The sequence below is a fragment of the Aspergillus aculeatinus genome (assembly GCF_003184765.1).
Source record: "Aspergillus aculeatinus CBS 121060 unplaced genomic scaffold BO66scaffold_7, whole genome shotgun sequence".
NCBI classification, from domain to species: domain Eukaryota; kingdom Fungi; phylum Ascomycota; class Eurotiomycetes; order Eurotiales; family Aspergillaceae; genus Aspergillus; species Aspergillus aculeatinus.
Genome location: NW_020291476.1, coordinates 1 through 14,749, shown reverse-complemented (window position 1 = coordinate 14,749; position 14,749 = coordinate 1). Strand labels below are relative to the sequence as shown.

General features: G+C 55.0%; 6 protein-coding genes across 6 annotated transcripts; 5 read left to right on the top strand and 1 right to left on the bottom strand.

Moving 5' to 3' along the window:
- Nucleotides 1–52: 52 nt before the first annotated feature.
- BO66DRAFT_417988 (6-phosphogluconate dehydrogenase, decarboxylating) lies at nt 53–3,248 on the top strand. Its single transcript, XM_025649708.1, has 3 exons — nt 53–1,725; nt 2,248–2,757; nt 2,807–3,248. Exons 1-3 carry the CDS (start codon nt 216–218, stop codon nt 3,202–3,204), a joined length of 2,418 nt encoding a protein of 805 aa, XP_025507144.1. The 5' UTR covers nt 53–215; the 3' UTR covers nt 3,205–3,248.
- Nucleotides 3,249–3,487: 239 nt separating this feature from the next.
- BO66DRAFT_435268 (uncharacterized protein) lies at nt 3,488–4,733 on the top strand (the record flags this gene model as incomplete). The annotated part of the gene is made up of 2 exons (XM_025650833.1): nt 3,488–4,292; nt 4,363–4,733. The coding sequence occupies 2 exons, from the start codon at nt 3,488–3,490 to the stop codon at nt 4,731–4,733; spliced, it is 1,176 nt and encodes a 391-aa protein (XP_025507143.1).
- An 898-nt stretch (nt 4,734–5,631) lies between these two features.
- BO66DRAFT_366967 (beta-glucosidase) lies at nt 5,632–8,346 on the top strand (the record flags this gene model as incomplete). Its single annotated transcript, XM_025645274.1, has 3 exons — nt 5,632–6,387; nt 6,438–6,689; nt 6,739–8,346. 3 exons carry the CDS (start codon nt 5,632–5,634, stop codon nt 8,344–8,346), a joined length of 2,616 nt encoding a protein of 871 aa, XP_025507142.1.
- A 378-nt stretch (nt 8,347–8,724) lies between these two features.
- Nucleotides 8,725–9,790, top strand: BO66DRAFT_366963 (class I SAM-dependent methyltransferase). The gene is made up of 2 exons (XM_025645273.1): nt 8,725–8,946; nt 9,020–9,790. The coding sequence occupies exons 1-2, from the start codon at nt 8,754–8,756 to the stop codon at nt 9,772–9,774; spliced, it is 948 nt and encodes a 315-aa protein (XP_025507141.1). The 5' UTR covers nt 8,725–8,753; the 3' UTR covers nt 9,775–9,790.
- Nucleotides 9,791–10,743: 953 nt separating this feature from the next.
- Nucleotides 10,744–12,078, top strand: BO66DRAFT_408695 (sugar isomerase; the record flags this gene model as incomplete). The annotated part of the gene is made up of 2 exons (XM_025649142.1): nt 10,744–11,115; nt 11,188–12,078. The coding sequence occupies 2 exons, from the start codon at nt 10,744–10,746 to the stop codon at nt 12,076–12,078; spliced, it is 1,263 nt and encodes a 420-aa protein (XP_025507140.1).
- Nucleotides 12,079–13,458: 1,380 nt separating this feature from the next.
- Nucleotides 13,459–14,749, bottom strand: BO66DRAFT_388908 (nicotinamide/nicotinic acid mononucleotide adenylyltransferase). The gene is made up of 3 exons (XM_025646672.1): nt 14,196–14,749; nt 13,842–14,115; nt 13,459–13,778 (listed from the first exon to the last, which is right to left on the bottom strand). The coding sequence occupies exons 1-3, from the start codon at nt 14,513–14,515 to the stop codon at nt 13,512–13,514; spliced, it is 861 nt and encodes a 286-aa protein (XP_025507139.1). The 5' UTR covers nt 14,516–14,749; the 3' UTR covers nt 13,459–13,511.

The window sequence follows — 14,749 nt, the reverse complement described above, 5'->3', positions numbered from 1 at the left end:
CAGGATCAGATAATTGGGGGTTATTAAATATATCTACAGGTTTATACAATCAGGATGATGTCAGTTAAATTAACTCATTAGGGCTGATCAGATCCGAATGTCGGAATGATGTAACCTCTGCGTCGACCACCCCATCTTCTCACCACTTAAAAAACCAGCATCGCAGTCATGTAGAGTCCAACAAAAGCTACAATTAATTCATTACTATCGCCATCATGTTCTCCAAAATCGGCATTGTCGGGGCCGGCAACATGGGCTCCATGATGGCCTTCGCCTTCAACGAGCTCGGTCTGGACGTCTCCATCTGGGACGTCAGCCGCGACAACGTCGACGGCATCCGCCAATGGATCGACCAAGGAAAATTCACCGGGAAAGGCAAGATACAAGCTTTTGACGAGGTCGATCAATTCACCCAAAGTCTTGGCCAAGACCAAAAGCTTTTCATCTTTTCCATCACCCACGGCGACCCGGCCGACTCCGTCCTCGACAAGATCCAGGACAGCCTGCAGAAAGGCGACATCATCCTCGACGGCGGCAACGAGCACTATCGCCGTACCGAGCAGCGTCAGAAGCGCTGCGCTGAGCGCGGAATCCACTGGATCGGCATGGGCGTCTCCGGGGGGTACCAGTCTGCCCGCCATGGCCCGAGTTTATCCCCCGGCGGCGACCCGGACGCCATCAACCTCGTGCTCCCGCTTCTTGAGAAATACGCCGCCAAAGATCCCAAGACCAAGAAGCCCTGTGTCACCAACGTGGGACCAGCCGGGTCGGGTCATTTCGTCAAGATGGTCCACAACGGGATCGAAGGCGGCATGCTGTCCACCGTTGCCGAGGCCTGGTCGCTGCTGCACTACGGACTCGGCCTCCAGTACGAGGAGATTGCGGACATCTTTGAGCAGTGGAATTCCGAAGGGGAGCTACGAAATAACTTCCTGCTGGACATTGGCGTCCAGATTCTCCGCACGAAGAAGACCCCTCAGGGGGACAAGCAAGGTGAAGGCGCCAGCAAAGACGGCGGATTCGTCCTCGATGATGTCCTTGACAAAGTGGTCCAGGATGACGATGACACTGAAGGCACCCCCTACTGGTCGGTCATGGAGTCGGCCGCCCGCCACGTTTCGGCCCCAACGCTGGCTACGGCGCATTTCCTACGGATTGCCAGTGGAAACCGCGCAGAGCGCTTGGAGGTCGCCAAGAAGCTGGACCTTCCCCGGCCCAAACCCCTCGAGGGCATCAAAGACAAGAAGGCGTGCATTGAGAAGATCCGCAGAGCGGTATACAGCGCCTTCCTGGCCTCGTTCTGTCAGGGTCTGGAGCTGATCGCTCGTGCCTCCAAGGACGAGGGCTGGAAGGTGGATCTGAGCAAGTGTCTCCAGATCTGGCGCAACGGCTGTATCATCCAATCTGAAGCGATTGCCGACCTGCTGCAGCCAGCCATGACCGAGTCTCTCACTAATGTCAAATGCGTGGACGCAGTGGCGCGAGAGTTGCACAAGCATTTCGACGCCTTGAAAGACACGGTGCTCGCGGCCACAGTAGCCGACCACTATACGCCGGCTCTCTCGGCGACGTTGGAATACCTCAAGTATGAGGCAGGAACCATGCTCCCGACAAAGTTCATGGAGGCCCAGATGGACCTCTTTGGTGCGCATGGATACAACAAGCCGGGAGTCAAGGGCGAGGATCCAGGCCCAGTTTCCAAGGGAGCCCACCACTATGAGTGGCGTCCTGCTTAAGTGATGAGCATTTTAATGATCTGGATGATAACGATAGCGTGTAATACATGTACTGAGCACAACTGATAATGTACCATGTCACCGTCCATCTCTCCTCAGTAAGCTACGTAAAGTCCAACTACCGCACAATGACGTGATAGTCCATCGGTTTCTGCCCCAGGCACCACTCAGGTACTCTCAGGCTCCGGGACAGGTTCAGGCACTCAGGCACCGACCGATAAGATCGCGGTTTCCCGATTGGGAGTAATACCCCGCCGAGAATTTCAGGCCTCTCAGTCCCTCTGCCCTCTTCCTCCTCTCCTCCTCCTCCTCCTCTTTCTCCTGTACAACCACTCTCTTCCTTGTATGCTGTCTACTTTCTGGCGCCATTTCTCCTCCATCTCCAAACCTCGCACTCGCATCGAATCCCCCAAACAACTAGCCCGCAGAATGGCCGCCCTCCCCACCACCTACGACGGTAATTCCCCTCCTCTGGCCATCACACCTGCAAACAATCGCTGACAACCTCTAGAGCCCGTCCGCATTGCCGTCATCGGCGGTACCGGCTTGCGCGAACTTCCTGGCTTTACCCAGGTCGCCTCCCTCAACGTCAGCACTCCCTGGGGCGACCCCTCTTCCCCCATCACCATCCTGCACCACAAGTGCTCCCATAACAACAAGACCGTTGCCATTGCCTTCCTCAGCCGCCACGGCGCCCACCACCAGATCGCCCCCCATGAGGTGCCCGCTCGCGCCAACATCGCTGCTCTGCGCTCCATCGGTGTCCGCACCATCATCGCCTTCTCCGCCGTCGGCAGCTTGCAAGAGGCCATCAAGCCCCGCGATTTCGTCATCCCCGACCAGGTCATTGACCGCACCAAGGGCATCCGTCCCTTCACTTTCTTCGAGGGCGGCGTTGTCGCCCACGTGCCTTTCGGCGACCCCTTCGACGAGGGTGTCGCCAAGGTTGTGAGAGCCTGCGGACACAGCTTGGAGGGTGATGGAGTCGTTCTTCACGACCGTGGTACCCTGATCTGCATGGGTATGTATGCATCCCGGAAAGTTCAATTGCGGAAGCTAATTGTCTGCAGAGGGCCCTCAATTCTCGACCCGCGCCGAGAGCAACATGTACCGCTCCTTCGGTGGCAGCGTCATCAACATGTCCGCCCTGCCTGAGGCCAAGCTGGCCCGTGAGGCCGAGATCGCCTACCAGATGATCTGCATGTCCACCGACTATGACTGCTGGCATGAGTCGACCGCGGACGTGACCGTGGAGATGGTCATGGGCCACATGAAGGCCAACGCTGAGAACGCCAAGCGCTTTGTCACAGCTGTGCTGGACGCCTTGGCTTCCGACGAGCACGCCGAGCTGGTGCAGGCCAAGCACGTTGAGGGCTCCATCAAGTTCGGGCTCAGCACTGCTCAGCCCAACTGGAGCCCGGAGGCTCGTGAGCGCATGAACTGGCTCTTCCCCGGTTATTTCAACTAGATCTTGATGAGTGATAGATAGATATTTATAGGAATGAATTTATGATGATAGACCTCAAGATGCTTTCATTATCAGACGTTTCTTGGCTACTGACAAAGATGACATGCTAACAGGTTAGATGTATGCTCGTGGTGAGGGACCCATTCACTGTGAACAGTGAGGGGGGGGGGTTGTTGCTAAGGAATCACGCACCACAAACAGCAGTTTGTTTACTATAAGTTTGAATCATCTCCTATCTACTTTTCATCCCTTGCTTTCAATCATATCAAAATACTTTGCCACTATGAGCAACACTATACAGATCCCAATGGAGTTCCCTTACAAAGTCATCGATCCTAATGGGGATGTACTGCTTGTGCTGCGGCAACAGGCAGGCCGGATCTATGCAAACCTAGTCAGAAATGGTGGAAACTTCCTCTCCCTTCTGCCTCTCACAACTAACATATCTTTCATTCTAGACGGACTGCCTCTAGATCATTCGATTCCAACATCCGATCTTACGCCCGAGCCTCAGCAAACTGTAGCCTCTCAATTCGGTTCCTCGACATCAACACTTGTCAACGAATCCATTCACACAGTCTCGAGTGAAGATCTTCCAAAACTCAACAATGACGGGCCTACAGACCAGACCCACCACTGCATTCAAATCCTTGTCTCGTCAAAACACCTTTGCTTCGCCTCGCGTCGCTTTCAGGAAGAGCTCTCACAGCTAGACACCAGAGCAGAACCGGCCGACCTGCTGCCTTGCAACCTTACGGACCTAGACGCCCTTTACATCCTCCTCAACATCTTGCATTGCCGCAGTCGTCAAGTGCCCCGCCAAATCAACCTAAACCTCCTTTGCATGATAGCGGAGTTGACCCAGCACTACGATTGCCTCGAAGCCGTGGAGGCCTTTGCCAGGACTTGGCTTGAGAACCTCCACAACTGCTTTCCAACGTCTTGCTCGCATGACCTATCCCAGTGGATGTTCATTGCATGGGCCTTTCGCCATCATGGCTTGTTTCGCCTGGTTACGGAAATTGCACTGAGGGAGTCTACGGAGCCAATAAGGACGAAAGGTCTAAGAATCCCCGCGGGCCTGATAAGTTAGTTTGGGATGATCCATTGCCCTTCATGCAGGGACGAACAGGCTGGCTAACCTATGCAATCCATTAGACCTCATCAACAAAACCCGTCAATACCGCATCGAAGAGATTGTCTTCTCTTTGTACGAGCGCATGGAATATCTTCTCGATCATGAGTCGTGCTGTTCCGACTGCGATCAGCTGATGGTCGGGACACTCATCCACCAGTTGAAGCCGCGCAACTTGTTCCCTCCACCCCAGGCTCCATACAAGGGACTTAGCCTGAATGCGGTGCTCAAGACAGTCAATGAGTTGAAAGAGTCCCGGTGCAAGGAATTGGTCCACGACAAGATCGGATGCTCAGGGGCAAAGTGTTGGCTAATTCCGGAGACGCGGACCTTGCTAAAGAGGATCGATGCAGAGATCGTGGGCTTGCGATTGGGAGACTACTTGGTTGACTGACTGGCAGCTACTGGCTTAGTGGTGGTGAAGGCCACTGATAAGCGTTGGATGGAGTAAGAATAGCCGGCCGGGCTCGCTGATTGATCCAGGCACGCTGCCTGCTGTTCGTTCCCCTGTCGATCCTCCGCTTTCTCAACCCTCGCCTGCCTTCCTCTGTCGGCTATCCGAGATAAGGATCATCATCAAGCGTTGGACTACCTTGGTCACTCTGCAGGTTCGTTGGATCATAATTCGCTTGTGTCTTTGACAAAGGCTGCGTTGTCTCTACCGGTAACTACACTTTCTGCACACTTTGTCGACAAGACATTCTTCAGCCGTAATCCAATGTATCTCTAGATCACAAGCAGTGCAACCTCATATATTTATATTTCCGGGCTGTCATGCATGCGCAGGTTTCATCAGTTTGATTGTCAATTCATCTATTCCTCTCTTGATGAAGGTACATCAGCTGAACGCCCCCGCATTCTGGCCACCACAAAAAAGGCCCGTTGATTAGCCACCGGACCTCATCCCTTGTCTGGCGCGGACTGGCGCTATTTTCAGCAACGAACCCTCATTGCCTCGGTCGACTCACGCCGTTCCCTAGTGATATGCGTGCAGGTCCCTGTTCGGTGGCCTCGAACCATTTATTTATCCAGCAATGATCAGCTAGGCCGCGAGCCAACGACAGCGATGCTCTAGATCTGATTGGTGTGGGCTGTTGTCTGTCATATGTCATAATGTGTAGAGGCTGCATATGTCCTTCATGGCCATGTCCTTGTGATCGAGGGCCCCCTGACTAGACTTGGGTCTAGAAAGGACAGGGAGCTATATCTTTAACAGACTGCATGGCTCGTCAACGCATGTAGTAAGGTTTTCCTGATTCTGTCCCTGTCTCTCTCGTTCGAAGACACCGAAAATGACCCCCATCTGGCATTACCTCGCTGTTCTAACCCTTCTCCTTCCAGGATACCTTGCGGCCGAGCATTACCGCCGCGATGATGACGCCGATGCCTACTCACCTCCCTATTACCCAGCCCCTCCTGGAGGCTGGATCTCGGAGTGGAGCGAGGCATACGCAAAGGCTCAAGCCGTGGTGAGCAACATGACTCTTGCTGAGAAAGTCAACCTTACTACCGGCACGGGAATGTACATGGGCCCTTGTGTCGGCCAAACAGGAAGCGCACTGCGTTTTGGCATTCCAAACCTCTGTCTTCAGGACTCGCCTCTCGGCATTCGAAACTCGGATCACAATACCGCCTTCCCTCCTGGAGTGACTGTCGGGGCCACCTGGGATAAGGACCTGATGTACCAGCGTGGTGTGGAGCTGGGACAGGAAGCTCGTGGAAAGGGTGTGAATGTTCTCCTAGGTCCGGTGGTTGGGCCCATGTTCAGGAAGCCGCTTGGTGGGCGCGGGTGGGAGGGCTTCGGAGCGGACCCCACGCTGCAGGCGGTTGGAGGCGCGTTGACGATCCGGGGCATGCAAAGCACTGGGGCCATTGCTTGCTTGAAGCATTACATCGGGAATGAGCAGGAGATGTATCGCGAGACCTCGGTGCTGACCACGGGTTATTCGTCGAACATTGATGATCGTGCTTTGCATGAGCTGTATCTCTGGCCCTTTGCTGAGGGTGTTAGAGCAGGAGTTGGGTCGGTGATGACTGCATACAACAATGTGAGTGTTGGTATGAAGGTGGTTTGGGCCTTCTGGGCTGACAAGCGCAGGTGAATCGTTCGGCGTGCAGCCAGAACAGCATGCTCATCAATGGCATCCTCAAGGATGAGCTGGGCTTTCAAGGTTTTGTCATGACCGACTGGCTGGCTCAGCAGGGGGGTGTCTCCTCTGCCTTAGCTGGGCTTGACATGGCTATGCCTGGCGACGGCGCGATTCCTTTGCTAGGGACTGCCTTCTGGGGATCGGAGCTGTCAACCGCAATTCTCAACGGAACAGTACCGCTGGACCGACTCAATGATATGGTGGGGTATCTTCCATCCTGCTGCTGGAATCATGCTAAGCCCTCTCAAGGTCACTCGGATCGTAGCGACCTGGTATCAAATGGGTCAAGATCAGGATTACCCTCTACCCAACTTTTCGAGCAACACCCTCGACAAAACGGGTCCTCTCTACCCCGGTGCCTTATTCTCCCCAACAGGAGTTGTCAATCAGTTTGTCGACGTGCAAGGCAACCATAATGTCACGGCCCACGCGATTGCTCGGGACGCGATCACCCTCCTCAAAAATGACAACGGTACCTTGCCCCTCAAACGTAATGCTTCTCTCAAGGTGTTTGGTACCGATGCTGGGCCGAACAAATCAGGTCTCAACTCCTGCAGTGACATGGGCTGCGATCAGGGCGTTCTGACCATGGGCTGGGGAAGTGGCACCTCACGCCTGCCCTCTCTCGTGACGCCGCAAGAAGCAATCGCCAACGTTTCCACATCGAATACAACCACCTTCTACATCACAGACACCTTCCCTTCCAACCTCCCCACGCCATCGTCATCCGACATCGCTGTCGTCTTCATCAACGCCGACTCGGGAGAGAACTACATCACCGTTGAGTCCAACCCGGGAGACCGCACCAACGCCGGCCTCTACGCATGGCACAACGGCGACGCGCTCGTCCAAGCCGCAGCATCCAAGTTCACCACAGTGGTTGTGGTCATCCATACCGTCGGCCCGATCCTCCTCGAGTCATTTATCGACCTCCCCAGCGTGAAAGCCGTGCTTGTTGCGCACCTCCCCGGCCAAGCCGCCGGCTATTCGCTCACCGACGTTCTCTACGGCGATACCAGCCCCAGCGGCCACCTGCCCTACACCATTCCCGCCTCTGCGTCCGACTACCCATCCTCCACGGACATCATCACCTCGCAACCTCTGTTCTCCCAGATCCAGGACTGGTTTGACGAGGGGCTCTACATCGACTACCGCTACTTCCTGAAAGCAAACATCACCCCCCGCTATCCCTTCGGCCACGGCCTGTCGTACACAACCTTCCAGTACTCCGCCCCCGCACTGACGACCGTGACCGCCCTGAGCAGCGAATATCCGGCCGCACGCGCCAGCAAGGCCTCCGTCCCCACCTACCCCACAAACATCCCCGATCCATCCGAGGTCGCATGGCCCAGCACGCTGGACCGGATCTGGCGTTACCTATACCCGTACCTTGATGACCCCGAGAGCGTTACTAACTCCACGAGTACCTACGCGTACCCGTCTGGCTACTCCACGACGGCGCACCCGGCCCCGCGCGCCGGGGGCGGGCAGGGCGGGAACCCGGCGCTGTTTGAGACGGCCTTCGAGATCGACGTGACGGTCACGAACACAGGCAAACGGAGTGGGAGGGCGGTGGCGCAGCTGTATGTACAGTTACCGGGGCAGGCGGTCTTGGGCGTCGATACGCCGCAGAGACAGCTCCGGGCGTTTGCGAAGACCGCGACCCTGGCCCCCGGGGCGAGTGAGGTGGTCAAGTTGACTGTGACGAGGAAGGATCTGAGTGTCTGGGATGTCACGGTGCAGGACTGGAGGGTGCCTGTTGCTGGGGAGGGGGTGCTTTTTTGGGTAGGGGAGAGTGTCGCGGAGGAGGATTTGAGGGTTAGGTGTGCGGTTGGGGGTGCTTGTGAGGTTCTTTAGGGGGTAGGTAGAGTGTTGTGGATTTTCATGTGAACTGGGTCCACTGTTTCTGCGCTGGGAGATAGGATATATGCTTAACGATATAGTGTGAGTAATAGCCTGGGAGGTTTGCAGTGAAACGAGCTATCTTGAGGAATCGGAGAAGTCTATATCAGTAAAAAATGCAATATCTGTGAATGTGTCGGTAGGAAAGGAAATTGTCAGCTTCAGCAACATTGCTATTCATTCGGGCGTCGATCTACTGTAGAAGTTGTGGTGCTTGCCGATAAGAGACGGAAGGAGGCAGCATGACAGCCCCTGCCTGAGGCATCACGTTATCGTAGAATTCCGCCCCCGGAAGGCGGATCTCTCGATCTTCTTCCCTTTACTCCAGCCCGGCTCATAATTACACCCCATTAACCACCATCATGTCGTCCCGATCTCTCTGGAGGAGCTTACAGACTCAGACAAGACGGCGATTGGCCGTGCCCGAGACTCCCTACCGGTGTTTCTCCTGCACACGACAAGCCCAGGCCCAACCGCCCAAGCCGACCGCCGACGAGGAGCGATTCACGCATTTCGGCTTCCAAAATGTCCCCGAATCGCAGAAGGAATCTATGGGTAAGATTTTTCCTCTCAGATCCATGGTCTATTCCTCAAGGCCTCGCCATACTAACTATGCCGGGTACACTAGTGAAAACCGTGTTCAGCTCGGTGGCCTCGTCCTACGATGTGATGAACGACATGATGTCGCTGGGCATCCACCGGCTGTGGAAGGACCACTTCGTGCGGTCGCTGAACCCGGGGTCGGCGCTGCCGTCGCGCGACCACGACACGGCCGGGCGCGGCTGGAACATCCTGGACATCGCGGGCGGCACGGGCGACATCGCGTTCCGGATGCTGGACCACGCGACCAACATCAACCACGACGCGGCGACGCGGGTGACGATCGCCGACATCAACCCGGACATGCTGGCGGAGGGCAAGAAGCGCAGCATCCAGACCCCCTACTACAACACAAACCGGCTGGCCTTCCTGGAGGGCAACGCGCAGAGCATGCCCTCGATCCCCAGCAACTCGGTCGACCTGTACACGGTGGTGTTCGGCATCCGCAACTTCACGGACAAGCAGGCGGCGCTCAACGAGGCCTTCCGCGTGCTCAAGCCCGGCGGCGTCTTCGCGTGCATGGAGTTCAGCAAGGTCGACAACGCCCTGTTCAATGCCGTCTACAAGCAGTGGAGCTTCAGTGCCATCCCCCTGATCGGCCAGCTGGTCGCGGGCGACCGCGAGAGTTATCAGTACCTCGTCGAGAGTATTGAGCAGTTCCCGAGCCAGGAGGAGTTCCGGGGCATGATCCAGAAGGCTGGGTTCTTGATTCCGGGACGCGGGTTCGAGAATCTTACGGGGGGCATTGCGGCGATTCACAAGGGGATTAAGCCTTTGAATTAGGATTAGGAGTTGTGGTGGTGGTGGTGGTGGTAGGGAGAGGGGAGGGGGGGGGGGGGGGGGGGGGGGGGGGGGGGGGGGGGGGGGGGGGGGGGGGAAGTGGGAAAAATGTTACTGTAACTGTAACTAAATTAAATCAGTAAGACTAACTGCTCCTCAAAACTGAGTGTCGCCAAGTGTATCATTATTAACATTATTAATAATGTTGATGGAGGGTGGGATCGGATCCGTGCACAACAACGACGAGAAGAAGAAGAAGAAGAAGAAGAAGAAGAAGAAGAAGACATCAACTTCCGCGGCAATGGTGTGATAGCGGATGAATCGGGGCGCCAGCCGATGGAGGAAATGCCCTCATCGGAGCCATTGACTGGTTGATCGAGGCGGGGGGTAAGAGTGAGATTATCGTCGAGAAAATCTAAAGTTAGTTAGCAGGCAGTAGGTAATCTCCGACTCTCCGAAAGATCCTGGCAGAAGTGAGAAAGTAGTCAGTAGTATCTCTTCCGGGCCGGGTTGTTATCTACTCCGTACAAATGTACTGTATTTCCATAATCCATAAAGACGAAGTAAGTTAAAGTACAGTAGGCATTCCAGACTCTAGGCTTTTTTCTTCCTTCTTCCCGTTCCGTTCCTCTTTCGCCCCTCCGCATTTTTCTCTCCCTCTCCCTCTCCCTTGTCTTCTACCTTTCCTCCCCTCTCTTCGCGCGGACACTTTCTCTTTCCCCCCCACCTTCGATTCCGAATTCCCCTCTTTTCTTCTCTCCTGGCTTTTGTCCGGGTTCTCTTTTCCCAGGCTTCTTCCTGGGAGAGGACGCGGTCTTCCTTCACTCTTAAACCTGGACTTTCCTACCTACTTAGTATCTTTGAGAAAGAAATGGTAGCGCAATGATGGGGCATCTCATCAAGCAGCAGTTCCCCCCCATCCCGCTCTCTCCCGCCGCCGCCGCCGCTGCCATCATGCCCCTCTCCCACTCAATGCCTTCCGCCACAACCGATGACTTCTTGTCCATGACCCCTCCGGACACCTCGGATATTGCTCTTGCTGCCTCTAAGGTCACCTCCGGTGCTGTATCTGATGCCATTCAGGTTATCTCCACCGAGCGGGCAGCCTTGGCGCACTTGGAGCACATTTATCAGACCGATGCTCTGGCCCAGGAACACCTTGCGCGCGCAGTGACTCGGATCGCGCGCACCATCAAACATGGCGGAAAGCTGGTCTGCTGCGGGGTGGGCAAGAGCGGGAAAATCGCCCAGAAGCTGGAGGCCACGATGAACAGTCTCGGAATCTACAGTGCTTTTTTGCATCCGACGGAAGCCTTACACGGCGACCTTGGCATGATTCGACCGGTAAGACATGGCGAAAACCTCTCTCCACACAGAAGCTGGTACGATGATGGCTAACTTCGAGTCGGGATCCAGCATGATACCCTTTTATTGATTTCCTTTTCCGGGCGTACACCCGAACTTCTACTTCTGCTGCCTCATATTCCGTCAACCGTTCCAGTGATTGCCATCACTTCGCACATGCACCCTTCGACCTGCCCTCTCTTGTCCTTCCAACCCTCGGACATGGGGATCCTCCTACCCGCCCCGATTCACGAGGATGAGGAGTCTTCCATTGGTGTGAGTGCCCCGACATCGTCCACCACGGTGGCCTTGTCGCTGGGAGATGCGCTGGCTATCGCCACGGCTCGACGACTGCATACCGCTCCGGGGCGGGGTCCGGCCGAGGTGTTCAAGGGTTACCACCCGGGCGGTGCGATTGGGGCTGCCTCGATGGCGTTGACCCCGATGAGCATGTCCTCCGCCTCCAGCACCTCTACTCCGTCCGACTACATCCCAACGCAGGACTCTATCGTCTCGTTCCCCCCAGTGGACCGCAAAGGAAGCCAACAACCACGCGTCGCGGATGCGTCAACTGCCCTCGACCAGATCCCTAAGGTCTCTGCATCAGGCAAGATCCGTCTCTTAGATATCCTACTTACAGCTATCCAACATCCCCATGCGAAATCATGGGTCTTCTTGTCCTCGTCAGAGATCATTCCTCCGCGACACCTTCGTTTCCTTTCTCAGAGCAATTATGTGGATATGCATGTGTCCTCGTTCGTGGATCTGGGCCTTCCCTTTAGCGTGTCCCGCAAAGACTGGCTTCAGATTCCCAGCTCGAGCAGCATCGACGACGCCCGCCGGCTGGTGTCCGAGGCCAATGCCACCGCCAGTACGACGGTGGTTGTGCTCGCAGTCATGCACGACAACGAGTGCCTGGGCGTGATCGAGGCCGAGGATCTGTGGAATGATTGTGATGACTAGCTCTTCTTCCCCTTGCCTTTGGGCCCGCAACGGTCCTCATGCCAGGGCCAAAATATGGCGACGATGTATACGACTGACGTTTTTGAGCATTCGTGGATTTTATGTAATCTTGGATCTCGTTTTCCCTCCCTTTGGCTTATCTTCTTCAACCTCTATAACTTCTTCGCTTCTCGCAAGTTGTTCTCTTTTCTCGTGGCTTTTGCCTTTATCTTGAACTCCATCCACGATCGTTGGTCTTTTCTCTGGGATTCAGCTTCTCGTCAATATGTTTCTCATATGCAAACAAGACGTCTACAGGCACCTCGCTTTGCCCTCCGAGGGACAGGCGGGTTTGCATCTTTCCACATAAAGGAAGCTTGGTTCAGTCGGGACCGTTTTTGGTGATATTACATACTTGACCCAGTCTTTAGCGTGGCTTCTTCTTATCTCCTTATCTCACATCATCATTATTATTATACCCAAGGGGTGGGGCTTTTGGATATCCTAAATCTCCCGCCGATACTTTTTTCATGATTCGAGAATCCCCTTCTTGCATATATTTCCATATAACCTTCTATTACCTATAATGCATGATCCACTTCCCAGGCTTGCCAAGAATCACAAAACTAGTCTTGGTACCCATTTTTTTTTGCTCAGCATCGTAACACAGGGGAAATGGTATTAGACTGTGGGAGGTGTAGACTACAGCATGGTGAAGAATACCAATAAGAGAAAGGGCGGGATTGAAGGTATTAAGTGGTGATCTATGATATGTATGGTATCTTTGGAAAACAGACAAAAGGGGGGCAGGAAACACAACGCATTAATCGTAACAGTGCATGAGACGCCTTTGTAAAAGAATTAAAAATAGACCCATTCCGAAACGTGTCATGAGAGAATCAACAAGCGAGAGAGAGGGACAGTTGACTTGGGGGAATTTCTTTGCGACCAGGTGAGGAGCTCATTCCCAGCGGGGGAGAGGAGGAGTAGTTGAGTGGATGCTATACATGCGGAGCACTGACCCGGAGGACTGTACAGTGGGTGGTCATGGCGTCTCCCTTCCCTCTTTGTCGGGGTGAGCGGTAGAACGCGTGGCCGTATTCTTGAAGGTTGGATCCAGAAGAAGTCAAGGGAAACATGCGAGGAATATAACAGGTGACAGTATGAGCGGGAGCAATGAGTTACACCACCAAAGGATCCTGGATCGTGTTGCGAGAATGGTGAGAGGATGGAGGTGCGAGGAGAGAACCCGGTCTGCTGGAAAAGAAAGCCCCCTTGTCTGAGGTCCCATTGTAGCGCTCTCCGACTTCTCTTTCGCTGTTCTTGTTTACCCCTTGGGTGAATAATAGGATGGGGCGTCGGGGAAGGCGTAAGAACACTATAGTTAACTGAATCCCTCTCGGGGAGGAGGGGGGGGGGGCAGGGCGCGCGGGGAGGGAAGAACAAGGTTTCTATCAACCCGACGAACCCGGCTCCTGCCGGCCCTTCCCCTTGTCGGCAGTTCCATCATCCTTGTAGAGATTGTGTTGTTCGATATAATGGATGACGGGGACGGGGATCAGGTAGCGGACGCTCATGTCACGGCGTAGGAAGAGGCGTATCTTGGTGCTGCTGACGTCATTTTGGATGAGTTGCTGGATGACATGGATGTTCTTCTTCCAGGTCTGGAGGGCGGCGAGCGCTTCATCGATGTCGGTTCCGCTGCGTTCGACGATGAAGGTCTGTTTTGCTGTATGTTAGTTCTGGGAATCCTTCTTCTTGGGGATTTGGTTTCCAAGACGTACGCCGTATTTGCCAAGGATGTGATCAAGATCCTTCTCGCTCCAAACCCCCGGGGTGGACATGGTGTGCACCAGATCTGCGCCGGCCAGCAGAGCGATCTGGATGGGCTTGCGCGTGCCATCTCCGGCCTCGATTCCGTGGCGGACGGTGTTGATCTCGTGGTCGAAGTGGTCCAGGACCACGGCGGTGGGTTGGTATTCCTTCTGCATGGGTTCCCAGGTGTCGACCATCAGCCAGTCGGAGGTCTGGTCGACGGCGAGTTGGCACATCGCCACACTTTTTTTGTGGTATTGTTAGTGTTTATTACGTTTCGAGAGGAAGAGAGTCTGAGCAGAGACGCCGGGGATGGAACATACCGATGCTCAGCGTTCGCCAATCCGGCCTTGCGATAGGCGTCCGACACGGGCGACAGATACCCGCCCACAATCTCAAAGTCGGTGCTGAATTTGACGTAGTCGGCCGCCATCTCGAACATGCGCAGGTGCAGGTAGGTGATCGGGGAGAAGGAGCCACAGGCGACCAGCAGCAATGGGGTCTTCTCCGGGTCGTCCATTCGGCGCTTCAAGCGGTGTTCGGGGAACGTGTAGTCTTGCATTGGGGCCGGGGGTAGCGGGGAGGGGGTGCGCAGGACATCATCCCCTACTCCGGGCGTGTTGTTGTTGATAGAATCGGTCATTGTGGTTTGGGTGGGTTCGAGGGAATCTGGTAGGGCTGGCTGGGCTCTCCGGATGAGAGCGGGTTGATGGTGGGGGTGTGGTCGAATAGTGATATGGGTGTTCTGGAATGGAATTTATCGTAGGAAATTTACGTTGGATGGGAGAGTGGGTTGGTAAGTGAGTAAGTGAGTGAGTCAGGTAGTGAGTAGAGAGAGAGAGAGAGAGAGAGAGAGAGAGAGAGAGAGAGAGAGAGA

Coding starts and splice junctions, on each gene's coding strand:
- BO66DRAFT_417988 (XM_025649708.1), top strand. CDS start 216: ATGTTCTCCAAAATCGGCATTGTCGGGGCCGGCAACATGGGCTCCATG. Junction 1,726..2,247: donor AGCCCACCACTATGAGTGGC/GTCCTGCTTAAG, acceptor GACAACCTCTAG/AGCCCGTCCGCATTGCCGTC. Junction 2,758..2,806: donor TGGTACCCTGATCTGCATGG/GTATGTATGCAT, acceptor AATTGTCTGCAG/AGGGCCCTCAATTCTCGACC.
- BO66DRAFT_366963 (XM_025645273.1), top strand. CDS start 8,754: ATGTCGTCCCGATCTCTCTGGAGGAGCTTACAGACTCAGACAAGACGG. Junction 8,947..9,019: donor ATCGCAGAAGGAATCTATGG/GTAAGATTTTTC, acceptor CGGGTACACTAG/TGAAAACCGTGTTCAGCTCG.
- BO66DRAFT_388908 (XM_025646672.1), bottom strand. CDS start 14,515: ATGACCGATTCTATCAACAACAACACGCCCGGAGTAGGGGATGATGTC. Junction 14,116..14,195: donor TTGGCGAACGCTGAGCATCG/GTATGTTCCATC, acceptor CCACAAAAAAAG/TGTGGCGATGTGCCAACTCG. Junction 13,779..13,841: donor ACATCCTTGGCAAATACGGC/GTACGTCTTGGA, acceptor ACAGCAAAACAG/ACCTTCATCGTCGAACGCAG.